This window comes from Teleopsis dalmanni, chromosome X (assembly GCF_002237135.1).
Source record: "Teleopsis dalmanni isolate 2A chromosome X, ASM223713v2, whole genome shotgun sequence".
NCBI lineage: Eukaryota > Metazoa > Arthropoda > Insecta > Diptera > Diopsidae > Teleopsis > Teleopsis dalmanni.
Genome location: NC_051848.1, coordinates 1,327,006 through 1,347,437, shown reverse-complemented (window position 1 = coordinate 1,347,437; position 20,432 = coordinate 1,327,006). Strand labels below are relative to the sequence as shown.

Sequence of the window (20,432 nt, the reverse complement as noted above, 5' to 3'; positions counted from 1 at the left end):
TTATATTGTGCCGATTTTGAATACCGATATTAGTCACTCTGGTAATTTTAGAAAAAAATTTTTTGGCATCGTAATGATAATGAAGTTATGTGAAAGTGCGTATAACAGTGAATGAAGATCAAACTAAACGTATTTCAGCTGTTGACTGCTGTGTATTGCTGGGATATTGAACAGGTTGCATGCGATTATGCTCTCAGAAGTGGCAATGATTTCATTCATCTTAACATCAGTGTAACCATTGTAAATGTTCAAGGAAGAAGTTTTTTGTTACATATTTGATCGTCTGCGAGTTGACGATGATTGCCGCATCCTAATGAACCAAGAGCTTTGTCACGATATTAGCATTTATCACTTTTATTGCAACTAAGATAATTGTTTTAAAGGGTTTATTTGTTTATTTTATTTATTTGTGTTACTTTTATGACATATTCATATTTTAGTAGCTACTTTATGATATTATGTATTTCAACTAATTGGAGTGATCCATAAAAGTTTTTTGGTCAGCTATGTTCGCCAAAACTTATCAGATCTTTAAGATCTTATAATATATCTTATCTAATTATTAACGTATATTTCTTTGAAATCGTTTTCCACAAAAAGCAAATCATCTCACTAAACTTGGAATGTGCATGTTCAGTCTTGTAGTACTGTGCTGTAGAAACCGCATATATTCATATTCATATCTTCAATTTAACGTCAAAAAATTAAGGAGTATGCTGATGTATTAAATGAAATTGCTTTACGTCTACAGTATTATACGATAGAATAGAATAGAAGCATATCAGTATGTATGATATTCTACAGTTATGAAAGCACAATAAACAACTAAGCAAAGTTTGCTCTTACAATAGCTTCTCTTGAAACTCCAATCCAATGTCATATTGCAATTTTTACACCATATAATTCTATTATATTTTTCCATACATATTATGTAAATATTTTGTATCCATTTATCATTTCATGTTCTGTGACAGATTAAAATTAATATACGAGTACATAGTGTTAATTAACTTCAATAAACTTAATAAACTCTGCTGGTTCAATCTCAGAGCAATATTAAAAAGTTTCATCTGTCCTTATGCCTCTACGATGCATAATCCATTAACGTAGATGATTAAAGAACCTTAGTCGTTGAAACTAGTGACACAGAGGGAAAGAAAAAGTGTAAGTTATTATGAATTTCTGATGCAACACAATAATTAAATCTTATGTACACTCGTAATGGTTACATTAATGGCCATAATATCAGTTTGACACCATTTACGACCGAAGTTATAAAAATAAATTACAATCAACCTCAATGCTGGCACTAGTGCGTACAACATCTCGCAGCATACACTTTTCAAGTGTGTAGGTAATAAAATTTTATTGCAAAGAAAATAAAGAATAAATAAGAAAATAATAGTAACTTAAATTACACTTCATTTGTTTAATTTTCTGTTATCGTTAAGACTTACCTTTGTGTTAGTTAATGGAAGACGTCTAGTTGAGTATGGAAAAGAAATGGTAAACGCGTAATAATTCCTATAGTGCTTCATGCTGGAAATCTCTTATTTTTGAAACTAGTGCACACTTAGTGTTAGCTTTCAGCTAATGCAGGTATTTCAAATAAAATCCTAATGAATTTCTTATTTTATTTGACAGACTTACACACAAATGTGCCCCAATCTTGACCAATAGCGACCAAACCACACCACTAACTAACCAATGAAATAATGCAATGAACCAACTAACCAGTAAACCAAAGGATGTCACTACTACTGCTGTTGTTTCTCCTGGTGACGGTACTTTGTTCCTGTTACTTGTTCTGAAAAATTGTTAATAAATTTAAGTGCTTTACTATGTTCGTTGCGAGTTCACATGAATTGGTTTTATTTAATGAAAAACTGTTGGTACAGATACATTGTATTCTGCTCTTCCCATTCTCCTAAGCCCGATTCACTGTTGGCACTAACACTCCGTGCGCCAGCTGCCATATTGGACTATGTGTATAGTGTTGTGCTGTCCTGCCCAATATAGTGCTTCCGCAAATTTTTTGTTATGATGCTTAAGTAACGTATATTTATGGTCTTGCGACAATTTACTAACTGTAAATAATAAGAACAGCATTTTTAAAGTTGCAAAACAATTGCACAATAAAAATCTGTTGTATTAAGATGTGTTCCCAGCAACTGTGGATAGTGGAAATTATAAAATATGGCAATAAGACAAAAAAATATCTATAATCAAAAATATACGTGTGGTATTCTAAGGAGTTGGATTAATGGAATTCAAAAAACATATTGCCTAAATTGCATGACTATTGGCAACTACCAACTGGCAACTTACCAGCAACGGAATTTTATAGCTCTTCAATAACTTGCAATGTTTTTGTTTTTGCAGTTCATCATGAAATATAAAATTTATTGTCATGAATTTTTTATGAAATTATTTTAACTTTTTAATTGTTAATTGATGTTGAACGGCTCAACAAATTATATTTTGAATCCTCAATTTGAAAACAAATTGAAAAATAATTTATTACATTCAATTTTTATGCATTACTGAGGCATTTCTCTAATTTAATTTCGGTGTTTATTTTAATTGCATTTTAAATATATGCACTCCAACTGAATGAGGTTCACACTCATTTTCCAAAGCAAATATACCACATCACGATTGCCGTAACAACACTGACAACCAAAATTTTGATTTTAATTAAAAAAAGCAATTTAGTGGCTAAAACCGCCAATCAAAACTATAATCGCAAACTCTACGGTTTTGATAAAATAATGAATTTGAAGTATGGACTTGCCAAAAAATTCACATCACGAAATTCATTAAGCCACGAAATGGAACTCTAATGATAAGTTCAGTGATCCTTTCTAAGTCCTGTACCTAAAAGGAATTTAGAGTAGTAAATGAGTCGCAACGCTTCATATTGGAACTTAAAGTATATGTAAAAAAATATCATCTTCAAAGTGATTTTAAGCGGAACTGGAAAACGACTATGCGGTATTAATGTGATATTCATCCGATGCATGAGCCACTTAATCAAACAAAACAAATTTCAATGCTGGAGGCAATTGGTAGCAAAGTTGGTACCTCATGTCTATCTTAGGCCTTCAAATTCTAATTTACATTTAATTTTTACGTATAAAGGTAAAAAGAAGCGATTACACTTATTCCAATTGTTTTTCGATAATTATGTTGTTGAAATGTTTGTGGAGGAAACAATACAATATTGCAAAATGTTGCAACAAATATTTTATTCAGCGTGTTTTGGAGTACTCTTGGTTGGTTGGTTAGTTGCAGTGGCAGGTCATAAGATAACTTCAAATGTACCTCAATTAGCGATTTTTCGCCATTTTGTTACCACATTCCTCGCAAGAACCCTAGTATAGAAAAGTAGAGACTAAATCCATCCCACTGAATTTAGGTAATTTAATAGGTCTTCCATCTTCACCATTGAGCAGTCTGATAAACTATCACAAAAGTATTTTCCTAAGAACCTATATCTTCTGGATGCTAGAGCTGGGCATTCACAGAGAAAATGTATTATTGTTTCTTTCTCCTGCGGGTTTCTACAACTTCTGTAGTGAGAGTTATAGGGAATACGCAGTTTCTCTGCGTGAGTTCCTATACACCAATGACCAGTAAGAACTGCAATAAGCCTTGCAGTGTTTACGCGATCTCTTTTGATCAGTTCCAGGGATTTTTTTTATTATAGGTGGGCCACGTTAACCTGGAGGTTGCACATGACCTTAGTGCTTTCCATCTGTTATTGGCGAGTTGCAGAAAGTAAAGAAAGGTACTTCTTTTGATGGTCTCCAGGGAAATATAGACTGATACCGCCAGTGACGCATCTAGGGAGGCACCAGAGCGGGCTAAACTATCAGCTTTCTCATTCCCTACGATGTTCCTATGCCCAGGAACCCAGATGAGTGTGATATCGGCCAACCGGTTCAGCTCGTCGATTGCTTCTCTACATTCTTTTACTATTTTTGATTTTGTTATAAAGGATTCAAGAGCTTTAATTGCTGCCTGGCTGTCAATAAAAATAGCAACACTACATCTGTTCTCGATGTGGCTTGCAATTTGCCGACAGGCTTCTTTTATTGCTAGGATTTCAGCCTGAAAAACCGTAGCTTCATTAGGTATCCTAAGAGAGATATTTATATTTTTAGATGGTGCGAAGATTCCTGCTCCTGCCCCACCGCTCATTTTCGAGCCATCTGTATATATTGAGATATCGTAATTTGCTTCGAAATTTTTCCTTTTCCACTCATTTCTTGAAGGGAATATTGTCTGAAAATTCCTTTCGAAGTCTATATACGGATTCATATAATCCGATGTCATCCTATACAGACAATTTGGAACTGTACCTAGAATCCGACTATGTCCATATGTTCGTTCCAACCATACGCCTGTTACTTTTAGTCTTACAGCGCTATTACAAACTATGTTTTTAATGTGAAGATCAATAGGTAGCAAATGTAGCATCACGTTTAGGGCGTCCGAGGGAGCCGTCCTAAAAGCTCCTGTGATGCCTACACATGCCGTCCTCTGAATTCTGTTAAGTTTGTCGATATTATAGCTCTTGTTTAGAGCCGGCCACCACACGACAGCACCATACGTGAGAATTGGGCGTACAATTGCCGTGTACATCCAGTGGGTAATATCGGGACGAATCCCCCATTTTTTGCCAAACATCCTCTTACAAAAATAGAAAGCTACACATGCCTTCTTGATACGAAGATCGACATTGTGTTTCCAGTTAAACTTATTATCCAACAGAATTCCTAGATATTTGGCTTTTTCCGATAGTTTTAATTGTTGCCCGTTTAGTGAAGGCAACCTGAAAGCTGGTATTTTGGTTTTAGTAGTAAACAGTATCATTTCAGTTTTTCCTGGGTTAATACCTAGTCCACAACCTGTGGCCCAGGTATTTATCTTAGCCAAGGCCCTTTCCATAATGTCGCTAATTATGTTAGGGAACATACCTGACACTAGAATAACCACGTCATCCGCGTACGCTACTGCTTTCACACCTATCTTATCTAGAATATTAAGAATATTATCCACGACCAGCAGCCACAGTAATGGTGAAATAACCCCTCCTTGTGGCGTCCCTCTGCTGACGTGCTTCGTTTGGGTTGTGCTGCTTAACTTTGATTGAATAATCCTTGTTTTAAGCATAGTAACTATCCAATTTTTAAACTCTTCCTCTAAACCTATTCTGGAAAGAGAGTCATGAATAGCTCTATTGCGTACATTGTTAAAAGCTCCTTCAATATCTAAGAAGGTTGCCAACGAGTATTGCTTAAAATGAATCGATTTTTCCACAGTACGAATGACCTCATGCAGAGCTATTTCCGTAGATCTACCCTTGAGGTAAGCGTGCTGGGATTTGGAGATTGGAAAGCGTTCTACCTTTTGTCTTAGGTGGAGCTCTATTAACCTCTCCATTGTTTTTAGTAAGAATAAAGTTAGGCTAATCGGCCTGTAATCTTTAAAGGACTCATGTCCGATTTTGCCTGCCTTGGGTATAAAGACTACTTTAACCTGTCTCCAACTAAGTGGTACATAACTGTATTTAAGACATGCTTTGTAAATTTCCCCTAACCATGGAACCACTAAGTCTTGTAGTTTTTGCAACATAATAGGGAAAATACCGTCCAAACCTGGCGATTTATAGGGACAGAAACTGTTAATTGAATACCTAATTTTTTCCGCTGTGACTATAGCTTCAGGCATCTGTGATGGTGTGCTTGCCAGTGTGATTGAACCGTTTTCTCTAGCATCATCGTCACAGTTTGGAAAATGAGAATCTAATAGTAGTCTTAGTGTCTCAGCAGAGGTTTCAGTCCATGTGCCGTCCTCTTTCTTGAGATAAGAAGGATTTGGAACCTTGGTGAGCCTAGCAGAGGATGAGGTTGATTCAATTGACTTACAAAATTTCTTCCAGCCATTACTTTTGGCCTCCCTGATAGCTTTCTTGTAAGTTTTAAGACAGTCCCTATATTCATGCCAACTATTGTCCTTATAGCTTTCGTTAAACTGTTTTCGTGTTTTCTGCCTGAGATCACTTAATTCTGAATTCCACCAAGGTGGAAAAGATTTTTTGCTTCTACTTATTGGACAAGATTTCTTGTAAGCTATATTAAAAGCTGCCTCAAGATTATATATCCTCTCGTCTAACTTACTAGTAGAGTCTATCTTGATTTGTCTTACTTTATTAAGTTCCACCTTAGTTACCCTTGTAAAAATATCCCATTTTATCTTCTTCGGGTTTCTAAAGGGGATGGTATGATTTGGTTTGATGTTTAAGTTGAAGAGAATCCAACTATGATCTAAAAAGGATTTCTTGTCAGATACCTTCCAATTACTAACTACAATATCTGGATTTTCGGATAGGAGTGTTATATTTAGCACTTCTTCCCATCCATCAAACCCTTGTGAACTGGGAAAAGTGAAAGTAGGTGTTTTACCTCTATTACAAATTAAAAGATTCGAATTGTTAATAAAATCAAACAGGTACTCACCCCTGTCATTGGTTTCCGAATTGCCCCAAAGCGTATACCGCGCATTGGCGTCACATCCAATTAACGTGGGAATATCTTTTGATGTACTTCTGTTTACTAGCGCAACTACCTCATCCGAAAGATCATCTCTATCATGTGCCATGTAGGCAGAAGCCACAATAAAATTTTGTCCATCTGGCATTTCGATCCTTACTACTGTTAGATCATTATCACTATACTGTGGACATAAAAAGGCATTAATACATTTTTTAACTAGGACACATGATCTTGGCTTACCATTGTTCCTAATATACAAATTGTTATAATTTTTCAGCGTTAGCCCCATGACGTCCTTACCTATGACCCATGGCTCTTGCACGATGCTGACATCGACATCCTCCTCTATGAGAAAGATGGCGAGATTGTCCGAGGCGATTTTCGAATGCTGAAGGTTGATTTGTGCTACTTTCAGCATTCGGGCAGGCTTATGAAGTTTCTGAAGCTTCTTCCTGAAGCTTCATGTCGTCAAGCAATTTGTTAGCATCCTCTAACTCCTTGCCATCATCATCATTGCCTGTTGGGCGGAATATTTTTATTTTAGTGTACCGTACGCCAAACCTCAGCTTACAGTCCATTTCTTCCAGTGGCTTCACGGATTCCTGGTTTATCACCAGAAGAAGCGTCATATTGTTCTTTTGTGTGCCCTCATCCTTGATGACTACCCAGTCATTCATTGGCACGTTTTGGTTCTGCCGTTGTAGCAGCATCTTCATAATTGGCAGCCAAATGCGGGCCCTTGGTCTTCTAGGGATGTCGTTGGCTGAGATAAGCTTTAGCCCTAAACCTTCCCATGCATCACTTACCTTAGCAATGCAGTTGCCAAGAAATACTTTGGATAGCTGGTCATCACATTTGAAGACCCTGCAACCACGAACCACTTCTGATGAATCAAAGCCTGGTGTAGGGGCGTCTAGATTTGTTAAAAGCTGTTCCATCACCATTTCAGCCAGCTTGGGCTCAATCTCACCCCATTTCTCCAGCATCTTTTTTCCATTGCCGGTAATATCATCAATGAGCGCCACCTGTAGCTCATCCCTTGCTACTTCGTTATATGCCCTTTTCGCACTCGTTGACGGTTTACTAGTAGAACTCGTTCTCGCTACCTTGCTTTTTGAAGTATGGGCCGTCTCGTCCTGAGACCGATCCCTCTTCATTGCCTTTACGGGTTTTGATAGGGTGGCCTGGTATTCCCTGTACTCATCGACCACCTTCTGGTATCGTACTTTGTCTGTACGGTCAAACGCCTGTTCTTTACCTTCAGCTTCATTTTTAGCAAACTTGCCAAGAATGAACATACCCTTCTGGTACCTTTGACGTCTGATCTTTGCCTCAGACTTTTTTGATTTTTCAGCAGGCGCACTATGGCTGGCGCGCTTGTCTGCCGATTTTTCTGTTATATGCGAAGTAGGCGCAGTGCGGCTGCTACTGCCTACATTGGTAAGTATGGCGGTTTCGACTAGCTCGTTTTCTTGACTTGATGCCAGGAGCTCGTCTTCGGAACTGGTACCTAGTTCCGTGTTTGTTTTTTGTTTATTAATGTTTTTAAAAAAGTCCATAAATGTTCCCACGAGTGTAGGGGAAAGGGAGGTCGTCCGAAGCATAGCCCCCTTTACTTCAGAAAGGCTGAATTGAAACCGGAGGTCGCCAGGTATCCGGAGTCCACCGTTCTAAGACACATTTACGCAGTGCCATTCATCCTTGGGCACGGTCGTTCATACACCCAGGATTATGAGTTTTATCGAGTTTTCCTCTCTAGATCCGCCATAATGTGTGGCTCTGATCTTGTTCATCATGAACCCTGGTCCCCAGACACCTATTGAACCTTCACACTTACATTCACTCTAAATAAATAAAAACAAGAAATAAAAACACGCATGCATACACATAAACAACAGGACAACACAATTACTGGTAGTTCATTGTTGTACCTACAAGTCAGACCGGCATTAGGTCCCTCGACCATTGCGTAGGCAGTGAGCGGGAGACCCTTTATCAACAAGCTTGCCTGTAGCTAAGCCCCTACACCACTTCAAAATGCCTACCACGTAGGGATTGGAAAAGAATAATATTGAACCAAATTTTAAATTTAAATTAACAAAACGAAAGCAATGTGAAATATGTATGTATACATGTAAAAACAATAAAAAAGGAAAATAACAAAAGAAATCAAAAATAAGAGAGGAGTATTACATATAGCACTCTTTTACCACGCTACTCTTATTTACATATTCGCCTCTTCGTTGATGACGTCACCAGCACGGTTGCCACTTATGGTACTTTAGTACCAATTGGTACTTTTTTTTCCGTTTGGTACTCTGGTACTCATGTTCAAAAAATGGTACATTTTCGGCGACCCAACTTTATTGTGGATATTGTATTGTTTTATACTTTTTGCACATTTTATATAAATTGTATTTTCTTATAAAAAGACAATAGAAAAATTTTGGACCTTTTTTTACAGAAATGGTACCTTTTTAAACCAATTTTGGTACAGAAAAAAATTTTCAAGTGGCAACCGTGGTCACCAGCAATCCTTTTATATTCGTACTCTTAAGTACCTTTATAGTATACAGTTTACCGGCTATATACATACATATATATTACGTTAATCTATTATTTTTTTTTTTTTGAATGTACGTTCAGAACCAAATTTAAATGATAGGAAAATATAATCTTAACTAGAATCATACTATAAATGCACAAACTTAATTTTCTAACTCCTTCTGTTTCAAAAATTAATTTAAAACTATATAATAAAAACTATATAATAATAAAAAAAAATCCTAAAAAAACTTTATAAATGATATATGTATATTATTTAAATGAGATAATGAATTTTTTTATTTGTTCGCCACTTAGCTGTTGTTATTGTTGCTGTTTTGATGCTGCTTTCTGTTGAGCTTTTTTGAATTCTGGATAATCAATAAAACCATTACGTGATGTATCATCAAAATGTAAACTGAGATCAATTGGAGCAACTAATTCCTCATCAGAGAAAATCTTTTCTTCAATATGTGGTTTTTGATCTTCAGTATGTTGTTCTTTGCTGCCTTGTTCATGCCAGTGAATAAGTGATTCTATTAATTCTCAGCCATCTAATTTATGAAAATTCACTGTTACCAGTTACTGAATCACAGACAAGAGCAATAAAACAACTATGTAATTGTTATATAACTCAACGGTTATAATACTAATAAACTTGAATTTTCTTTTTTTTTTATTTTTTAAAACCCGTCTCATTGGCATACATTAAATGTTATGCGGAATAAAGCTGGATTATTTTGAATTGTATAATTTGTTTTTTTTTTTAATTATTTTTTTTTTATTATTGAACGCCTTTGTTAATTAGATATTTGTTTTAGGAATTTCTTTTTTTACTCTGATTATTTTTCCTTTAATAATTTTCTTTTTCACATTAAGCTGATGTTGATTGACGTGCAAAAAAAAAAAATAACAACTGGGTTGAAATCACCAACTAAGTACGTGATTTAAACTTTTTTATTACATGTTTAGTTGTTTAATTTTGTGAGTTTTATATACAATTTCTTAGCGCGCTAGTTTAATTTAATTGCATAAATTAGACAACGCTTATTACATGCATAGTTTCTTATTCACAAATAAAAAAAAGGAAAATTATTTCTTATTATTATTTGCAGTTCACGACAAATTATAGTTAATATAAAACAATAAATTGCAATTTCACAAAAAAACTTTTCTAACTCTGTTGCGGATATCGACCGTCACTTTCAAAATCACCCGCTCAAGAAGAAAAAATCAACCACGCACTTCCCTTTTTATATCTCCTGTCCTTGCGTAATTAACCCGTTGATCACCGAATCCCGCACAATTCTCGAAGTCGTTTTTTGAACCGTTTCGTTTCATTACTTTTTTTCTTTTCTTTCTTTGCGCATTCCGAAAATCCCACAATACTTGCATTACTGACTTTTTTATGGATTTCCGTCATTTCTGGATTTGGCTTTGACAACATTGATATTCCTAATTTCTAAATTGCTTAAGCTTTCGCTGCAACTCCAGATCAAAACAAGCAAAGAATGCATAAAAGCTTTTTTTTATATAGTTTTTTCCTTTTTTAATTTTTAGTAATAAAACTAATAAAAAAATAAGTTAATATTATATATATAACAAAAAAATTATATATATATATAGCAATTAAAAAAAAAATTGTGATCTGGTGCTAGTGTTGTTGGTGAGGCACACGCTCACCGTTGAAAAGAAACACTGGTGAAGGAAACAAGTGTTGCGCTGAGTGGTACTGGACGTCGCGGGTGAGCCAAGGTAATGTCATGTCTGCACATTTAATTCTTGTGTACCTAATTTTTTCTTTTCACGCAGGCATAACATAACATAACATACGAGTACGACACGCAATTAGGAATCGGTACGGCTGTTGTAATGGAATTATTAAGCCATTATAAGCATCCATTGCAACATATCGCTCATTTCGATAATTTTTTCACATCATGTCATATATTGTGCTTGTTGAAAGAACGTGGTTCCTTTGTATCTGGCACTTTTCGCTTTAATCGTATTGCTGGTGCTACATTAAAAGCAGGCAAGAAACTCAAAGGGCAGATCGCGTCACAAAAATATTTTGGTAGTTCATTGGATGGTCAATTCTGAAGTTTCTATCGCAACTAATTTTAATTCCGTTGAAGCCATGGTAAATGTTGGTGTCCCACAGCCAAAAGTTATCAGAAGATGTGTGACCGGTATGCGCGCTCCCATAAAAACTGAAAATCGCCATCATTGTAGTGTTTGTACACCAAAAGCCGCAGTTTTTACAAGTGAAAAGTATGATATGCATGGCCATGTGGAAATTTGCTTTGAAATTATCCATGAACATAAAGAATACTGCATTGATCGTACATAGAACAATGCATATGGGATAATATGTGATATTTAAAAAGTATGAACCCTAAAACTCCAAGTGTAATTTTTTCTGGTACTTCATACGTTAAACGAACGGCGTATACAAAACCTACAGATATTCATACGGTTTGTTTTTATCTTTTAAAAGAACGTCTATGATCACTAAATGTTGCCTAGTATTATATAACGCACAGTATGTCACCAAAATACCAGAGACAAAAAAACTTCAAAAAATCTGCCTAGTTAATTTACTTTTGTGTAGAGCAAAGGAAAAAAATGCTACGTAAAAGATGAAGTTATGAAATATGTGAAAATCTTCATAGATTTGTCATCAACTTTAAATCAGAGTTCTGTTGCACCAACACTTTTCACTTTGCACTTTGCAAATTTTTATGAGTTTTTGAGCATTTTTCTCTCATTCAGTACATAAAGCATTAATTTGAGAATTGAGTTATGCAAAGTTTTGAAAACACTCTAAAAATGCAAAGCATTGCACCAATGTACTTTTCAATGAAAAGTAAAGTATGAAAAGAAAAGTGAAATATTTGACAAAGAACTGGTTTCTTTGCAATTTCTGTTGCACCAATACTTTTTACTTTGCGCTTTGCAAAAGTAAAATGCAAAACTTTACAAAAAAATTGCAAATGATTAATTCACCCTGCAAATTTTGCAAATGATTGCTTTACACAAAACAAAAGTTTCTTATGTATATTAATAAAAGACAAAATGCGTAAAATGAAAGAAATCATTAATAAATAAATAAAAATAGTTTTAAAAAAATAGAAATAGAAAATTAGTTTAAGCAAATATTATTGCTGTTTTTGAAATAAATTTAGCTGCAATAATTAAAGGGATATATTACCGGACAATACTTTTAAATTGTGAATTAAAGACTTCAGTTTCTAAAAAAACTTTATAATACATTTAATATAAATATTTTCTGTGAATTATTGTTCAAGCATGAACACTTATTTATTATAATGATCAGTTTATTATTATTATAAGTCTGTTATCGTTCAAATTTTCCGAATTATGAACTAAGAAAAAACATGGGTAAAAAATTTCCTATAATAGCTAACATTGTGAAATTTTTAAATATCTAATTATCCGTATCTAATTATGATAATAAAAATATATATCTAAAGACAATAGAAGAAAAAATCACAAATGCCTGGACTTGCGTCGTTTTTTGAACCTTGTTTGAAATGTAATTAAAAATAATACAGTCCACTAAAATTAGTAAAATTAGTTAAGTTAGTTATAAGGTAATTTTGTATAAATTGAGAGAAATGTTCTAAATAAAATCAGTAATTTAGGCCCTTTATGCGTAGGTTTCTTTTCTATTACGATAATACACAGCGACAAGTAAACTATACTTTAATAACTTATAATATTTTAAAATTAAATAATAATGACAGATTTTCAACTAAATTTTTATATAAAAGCAACTTATTATATTTGTTAACTTTGTTTTTCAATATAATTGTTATTAAAACACCTCATACCCATACTCTTTACATATAAATTCTTTCATTATAGCAAAATAAATTAAAAGCATAAAAATTGTCTCTATGGATATACACAACTTCTTTATCTACGATTCAATGTCAATAAAAGAAATCATATACAAAAATTTTGTGTTTTGTATTAATGTATAACATATAATTGTACTAAAATTATACAAATATTAAAAATTATAATAATAAAATTTATTAAAAAAAATATTATTTTAAAAACTTTTATTTTAAACAAAAATATGCATAAATCATGTACTCATAGCATCAAAATATCAAACAAACAAAAAACAAGTATACATACAGAATCGAAATGCTTTCAAAAACCAATACAAAATGAAAGTAATCTAATTTTTTGGTGCAACGCTTTGCTTTGCATTTTATGCAAAGACTTTGCAATGAAATTTTTATTTGCAAAGTGCAAAGTAAATTATGTTAAGTCTTTGGTGCAACGCTTTTCACTTTTACTTTGCAAAAAAGAGTCACTCATAAGTTTTGCAAAATGCAAAGTGAAAAGTGTTGGTGCAACAGGGCCCAGGTTTGCTTTTATTTTTAAGATGGATCTGATGGGTATTCATATTCACTCTTAAATAGTTTATATATTTTGAACCTAAAACTTTTAATGATTACTAAATAAAACAAAATAAAACTTAGTTGAAATAGATCGGTTTTAGCCATTATAGTTACAAAATATATTAAGTATAAAGCACAAAATATTTGTTGGTTTATTATCAATATCAAAGTAGTTTAATTTCGATAGCCATAACTTTAAAAAACATTTTTCTATATCAAGTTAATTTATCACTTTTTACGTGGTGGTGCCCCTTCATCTTCGTTAACTAAATTCTTATCAAACAAAGGGGATGCACACTCTTCATCTGTAAACTCGCTCTCATCAGGATACAGCTCTTCAAAGCTTGGGTAATTTAAAATAGTAAAAGGTAAAGAGCTTTCACTGTTTTCTGAACCTTGAGCTTTAAGAATTGCTAAGTCCTCTAATGTGATATCGTAGTCAGCTGCCAATAGTTCTCCAAAACTTGGATAATTAACCGCAGTTGGAGTTGATAAAAGGATTCCATTGTCTTTTCCAGCCTGAGTACTAGAAATATCAGAATTCATATCTAAAATAAGAGGCGACAACTTCTCCGATGATGGTTGTGATTCATTAGAATAAATCTGTTCAAAACTTGGGTAGCATGTGGATGTAGAAGGAGTTAAACTACTTTCATTACATTTTGAATCTTGAGTTGTAGAAGACAAAACTAATGAGGAACTTATTACTGACATGGCATTGTTTAAGAAAGGTATGCATTCAGAATGGATGCAACCCTCATCGGTATTTGCTTCACATTTAGCAGCTGATAAAAGAGATTCATTAATTTCACTAAATTCCTTTAAACCTACCTGGAGGAGGCCGCTGCTACTAGTACGGAGCGTAGTAGACCTGCAGCAAACTTCTAAAGAGCCGTCAAGTATTTTACCAGAAGTGATGACAGTATCTCCCGTACCAAATTCAGCAGCAGTATTTTGCGTGCCAACGCACTTTTCAGCACGTATTGGATACTTTTGACCGGTTTTATCAATGGAAGCAAAAAGTATAGATGAAATGGGATTCGAAGTGTTGGGTTCCAGAGCACCATTATCCTCCGAACCAAAGGCATTATAAAAATCAGTGTTTTGCATATTTATAAGAGTATTAACTCCAGTATTTTTACATTTCGGCTTATAACGAAATTCCTTGCTTCTATTCAATATACAATTATAGTAACAATAATTTGTATTTACATCAAATGCAACTTACTCGGAAGTGATGTTTAAGACTAGACGTTTATCAGACATTATGCAAAGAAAGAAAGTTTAAGTGATTTTAAAGAGAAAAGAGTGTTTTAAAATAAAAGTATAATTGCAAAATAAAAATTTTCTTCGGTTTAGTTTACAATAAACTTTTTTTTCTTTTCTTTACATATTTACTTAATTTTTAATCAAATCATATTTTTAATTTTCTAGTCTACTTCTTTAAAAAGTTAAATTTAGAGCATAAACTATTCCTTTAAAAAGATTTGCTGGCACTTATGTCTAAGTAAACTTTTTAGATATAATGATGAAATGGCGATTATATAATATTTTGTCATTCAACTAACATTTCAGAAAAGAACGACTGTATTGATTGCGCATTCTCTGATTGTTCATTCTCGCTGATATTAGAATATGGTATAATTGAAAATTGGAAAGGTATAGTCAAATATACAGTGTGACCTTTTTGAAAAAAAAATAATAACAAAATACACTACTTTTCAGTAGACTAAGTATCCATAACTTAATTTTATGGTTTAAAATAAGTTTGTGGCAGCACCAAAAATGTATATAAAGAGCTGTCAACAATGCAGAAAAGAGATAGCAATAGCCGCATCTCCCGCCATTAGTCTTCGTCGTAGTTATTCGGAAGACATGAGAAGTAATGTAATAAACCACTACAAGTTATTGTTTTAAATAATCTATAGTTATCAAGTTACACAATATTAAAGCGATAAATAAGTTAAATGTTAAAATTACTGCTAATAAGTTATATTTAAGTAGTTATAAATAAAAGAACATACTTGTTAGAACTACAACTTCATAAAGACGAAAGCTTTTTATAAAAAATTCAATTTCAAAGTAAACTGCATATAATGGATTATGAAATGGTAACATTGTATTAACTAAACGGTTCTCTATGTTATTATCTATGGTTATCTATTGAAAACAATGTCTTTACCTTATGACAGAAAAGTAACCTCTTAAATAAAATAGTTTAATAATATGCAATAAACGCTCTTTCTATCCTTTCGCTTCCAATGAGGGACATCGAATTTTCAGAAAATGAAAACTGAAAAAAATCATTAATGCCCCTTAATTCAATTAGTTGGGTAAATGAAAAAATGTTTAAAAATATTAATTAACAATAAAACCATGAACAATATAAATTAAAAAGTCTGAGTTGCTATTGTTTGCTAAAACTTGCCGATCAAAGTGACTTTTTTAGTTATTTGGGAAGAACCCAACTGTTTTCCGATTTAACTACCTACCTATTTACTACGAAACACAAAATCTGTCTTAGCCAGCTACAGTCGAAAACAGTAATATATCAGCTGTACTGTTGTACAACTTTTTCTCAACACGTAATCAATTTAAAACGTGAAAACTCTTCTTTCATTTTTATAAAACTCAAATGAAGTAATAATTTTGTATAATTTTTTAATGTTACTTGGGGCAGCAATTCTGTTAATGAATGTTAATGTTAATGTGCCACAAAAGCACATTACAGAAATGTACTTCTTACTACCTTCTCGCATATTAAACGTTTGTAGCTGATATCTGCTGTATATTGTCCATAAATGTTGTGTAATTGCTCATTACATGTTTTTTCAACATTTTTTATGAAAAAGTAATGATTTTAAAAGAGCTAAAATCGTACATAATTCTCGGACTTACACAGCGTATTAGTAACGCGGAAGCCAATGTTTTAAAGTCGTTGCAAATCTTATTAAAGCTTCGGTGTGTTTTCAATTCAAAACAAGACTGTAACGTTGCTTGAACGAAGAGTTGCTAGCAGGTGAGTAGTAAGCAGTCTATGCGAATATGGTTCGATGTAATCAAGGGAAGAGGAAAAAGCCCGTATAACAGAACGTGCAACAAAAGCGAAAAAGTAAATAAATAATTTTTGCTAAAAGCTTTTTAATTGAATTACTTAATATTTTCTACAAACGAGGAGATATATTTTTATCCTGATTCCACTTGTAATTGCAATTGGTTTCCTGCTACTACAATTCACTTCAACGATTTCATTATAAAACGTATCCATTTAACTTTAAAACATTTTTTCCTTCTTTTTTTAAGGATATTTTTTATGTTATTTTAACTTTTTTTCCTTTCCTTATTTTCCTTTTTTTATCATTTGATATATTGAGTACTTTTCACGAAGTGAATTTATCGATAAAAATTAATAAGTTTTAAGTTGGAGGTTGCTAAGAAATGTTTCCTTTTATCTGTTGGGTTGTGCATTCGACAGTATATACACGTATATTGAGTTTGACGGAAGATAAGAATGGTTGTACATTAAATATAATAGGAATTGATAACCACAGTTCAGTGGCTAAACTAAAACTCCAAATTTTCTTCAATTTTCCACATTTTTTCTTAATTTTTGTGAAGTTCAGGAAAAGCTTCAATTTTGACATTTGATTCATTAAGTGTAAAGTGTAGGAAAGAATTATAACATTAATAATATTTATAAATTTTTGTTCTATTAAAAGTAAATACAAAAAAAAAATACCCAATACTCACATATATAAATTATAAAATTCTATTCATTTCTTTATACAAAACCTAAGAAGAGTTTAAATCAACTGCCAAGACCAAAAGGCATAAAGATAGAAATTAATTGAACTTTTAGTTGAATACTGACACAGTAGCAGTGGTGACTTAAAGAGCAGTTATAAACTTAACCGAGTATACTTATAACTTACAAGAAATATTCGTAGAATAAAAAAAGCTACAAAACTAGGCTCTTTTTGACTTTATAACTCTGAAACGACGCACAGAGTGGCAAAACAGAAATTAGCCGATCAAAATTCAAAATGTTTTCTGAACTGGTAGAGACATTGAAATTAAATTTTCTTTAAATATAGACCCAATCGTCCTACTGGAATTTCCCTAAATTTGGGTCCAACCATGGTCAGTTTTCATATTTCGGTAATTACAAAAACTATTATAGGATAAAATTTGAAATTTGGTGTACCAAAATATAAAACATCGGTCATTTTTTATGATTTTCATTTCTATCTGCGATACCCAAGAAATGTATCCGAGTTTTTTTATGAAATTTTTCCAGCTAATAGCCAAATGATAAAGCTTCACAAAAACAAAAAATTTGCCTTCGCACTCTATGTTTTATACTTATTTTAGAACTCAGAAATCACTTAAAAATCACGCTAAATACGATCTTCATTCATTCTAATAATAATAATATAATGACATTTATCATTTTATAAATACATATTTTTATATTTAAAATTTAAAGCAAATCGGTTGAAAAACAACGAAGTTATCACTCATTATACTCAAACGTCTGATCCACAAATACCCATTCTTTTACTACACCCACTTGCCTATCATAGGACGGCAAGTATTTCATTTCCATATCTCTACTGCTTCAGAAAGTATCAAATTATGAACAGCTTATTTTTGTTTTGGCACACAGTACGACGGTAGATAAGGTCTAATACATACTGTGAAGAAAAAGGATTTCTCTACCTTACAGATGCTAAAATTGATTTAACAATACTTCAAACTTAAGTAAAAGGGGTTCTAAATAAAACTATAACCCTATCTACTAAAAACAGTAGAAAACAGAAAACATTTTAAGACTGTACAATAGTGCACAAAGACATAAATAGACTCATTACATTTCACAGGTGTACTCGTCTATTTGTTGCTGACAATACAGCATAAAAAGTTATTAAAAATTATACATTGTCATTTCTGCACACGCACCCGTGCGTCTAAAAGAACCCATATATACATGAGTCTTACACCTCATTACCGATATGTGTTCAGTAACAATTTTCTGCATATTGTAAATGACAAGTCATCAACGTTAATCAACATGAAATAGTGTCAGTACCCAACAAAATTCGCTTTTTCATTTACATTTGACACACTTCGTTCGCTGGACGAGAGGAGCAGAAGGATACAGGGAAGTACATGTCATTATCGTATGAACGGCGGTAAGGTAATGGAACGATAATACGTACTGCATTAAAGTAAGGTGAAAGGAAGAAAGAAGGGTGAAATGGAAACTATTACAAGTGTAATTTAAGCCTTAATGGCAATGCTCCGAATATACAGAAAAAAATTGTAAACTGTGACAAAAAGCTTCAATGACAGTTAGCAAGACTGCCAGAGAGACAGAAACTCATGAACACCGACTGGCATTGCAATGGCTGCAGTATAAATGCAGTATTTAAGGCAAACATTCAGTCTGTTGAACTGTCAGGCTGATAGCCCTCTTAAGCATACGTATAATGAAGCAGAGTCTCACAGTTTTCAGTAAAATTTTTTTGCTTTCTGAATTGAACAGCAGTGAAGTGAACACTATTTTTTCAATAGTGAAAACAAAAGCCTTTAAAAGTGGAAGCAGGAGAAAACATAACGGCCGGCAAAGGGATTCAAAAAAAGTTAGGCAAATATGTGTTATAACTGATGTGTCCGTTTTCTTTTCACAAATAATCTTTCTTTCATACCAAGGGATTGAACACCAAATCAGACACTGGAAATAAAGTCTATGATGTTTTAATTGAATATTTTAAATAGTGCAAGTATATCAGATGTAATCAACTTTCAATATTAAACTTTCTCATAGTCCCTTCCTTTGATTAAATTATTATAAATCCATCTGCAAAAATTAAACTGACACAATTCTGTGGTCATCGTTAAAGATCTGAAGTTCTTCACATAACTTTCTCAAAAGTTGATCGCAATCGACAAAACAAATTTTAAGACATTACATATTCGATTTAGTAAAATAAATAAATACGTTATTTTTACAAGACACGATTTTCACATGTTGTAATGATTAAGAACAAAGCAGCACTTGCCTTCAAGTAGACCCGAGTAAATGGCGGTAGCGAACCTTTTACACGTAAGGAAATTTCTGTAGCACATATGATACACTTATCATTATATTTGTTTTGACTTGTTGCAGATAGTCTCATCTTGTCATTTAATTTATGCAATTTAAAAGAAATAGAAGTATTTCATAAATTTACAGATAGTTCATGTCTATGCCATGGCAATTTTTACCAGATTTCTGAAATATTTTTAATGTAATAAATACGTCTAATATCATATAAAACATATAGGTATTTATTGTACGAAATCAGATGCAAAATCAACATTACTGCGAAGAAGGAAACACGCAATCTTCACTTACAGTGACCATATATAGATGATTTCAAAACATTGTATAGAGTTCTATCAGAGTCATTACTTATTATTTCCATTATCTGAAGATCATTTTGGATTTTGGGTATCAAAGAACTTTAATGCGAATAAACGTATATGTTTCTTAAGATCCATTAGTATTTGAAAAATTTTTCGTAATACTTTCATCACATGAACATATATACATGTGATTTTATCCACCGATTCCGTTACTAGGTATACACAATTTACAATTTATTTAACTTAATTAAAACATTCTTTATTATATTTATTATACGATGAACTACACAAAACTAATTGCTTTCTTTACACCATTCGCGCACGACATAACATATTCAACGCCGCATTGCTTCTTTCGTACTGTTCTCGTTCGTTCTGTCTGTCGTTCGTTGTCATTTTCTGTCAGTGTTGCCATTTACCATCTTTAAGTCACTGTTGCCCTGACAAAGGGTTGTGTGTCAATAGTGTGTCTGGGCACCATTCC

The 20,432-nt window shown here is 32.9% G+C and overlaps 2 protein-coding genes across 3 annotated transcripts; both read right to left on the bottom strand.

Moving 5' to 3' along the window:
• Positions 1-6,988: 6,988 nt before the first annotated feature.
• Positions 6,989-8,119, bottom strand: LOC119687330. Its single transcript, XM_038101609.1, has one exon. It carries the CDS (start codon positions 8,117-8,119, stop codon positions 6,989-6,991), a length of 1,131 nt encoding a protein of 376 aa, XP_037957537.1.
• A 5,498-nt stretch (positions 8,120-13,617) lies between these two features.
• LOC119689361 lies at positions 13,618-14,887 on the bottom strand. Of its 2 annotated transcripts, none has more exons than XM_038104181.1 (2): positions 14,769-14,887; positions 13,618-14,711 (listed from the first exon to the last, which is right to left on the bottom strand). In XM_038104181.1, the coding sequence occupies exons 1-2, from the start codon at positions 14,804-14,806 to the stop codon at positions 13,769-13,771; spliced, it is 981 nt and encodes a 326-aa protein (XP_037960109.1). In that variant the 5' UTR covers positions 14,807-14,887; the 3' UTR covers positions 13,618-13,768. The 2 variants fall into 2 exon arrangements, with proteins under 2 accessions (XP_037960109.1, XP_037960110.1); XM_038104182.1 differs by having other exon boundaries at positions 13,618-14,708.
• Positions 14,888-20,432: the final 5,545 nt, after the last annotated feature.

What these genes read in the sequence shown, in the direction of transcription:
- LOC119689361 (XM_038104181.1), bottom strand. Translation starts at nt 14,806, where the DNA reads ATGTCTGATAAACGTCTAGTCTTAAACATCACTTCCGA. An exon ending in GTCTTAAACATCACTTCCGA is followed by an intron (nt 14,712 to 14,768) that starts GTAAGTTGCATT and finishes TATATTGAATAG; the next exon opens with AAGCAAGGAATTTCGTTATA.
- LOC119687330 (XM_038101609.1), bottom strand. Translation starts at nt 8,119, where the DNA reads ATGGACTTTTTTAAAAACATTAATAAACAAAAAACAAACACGGAACTA.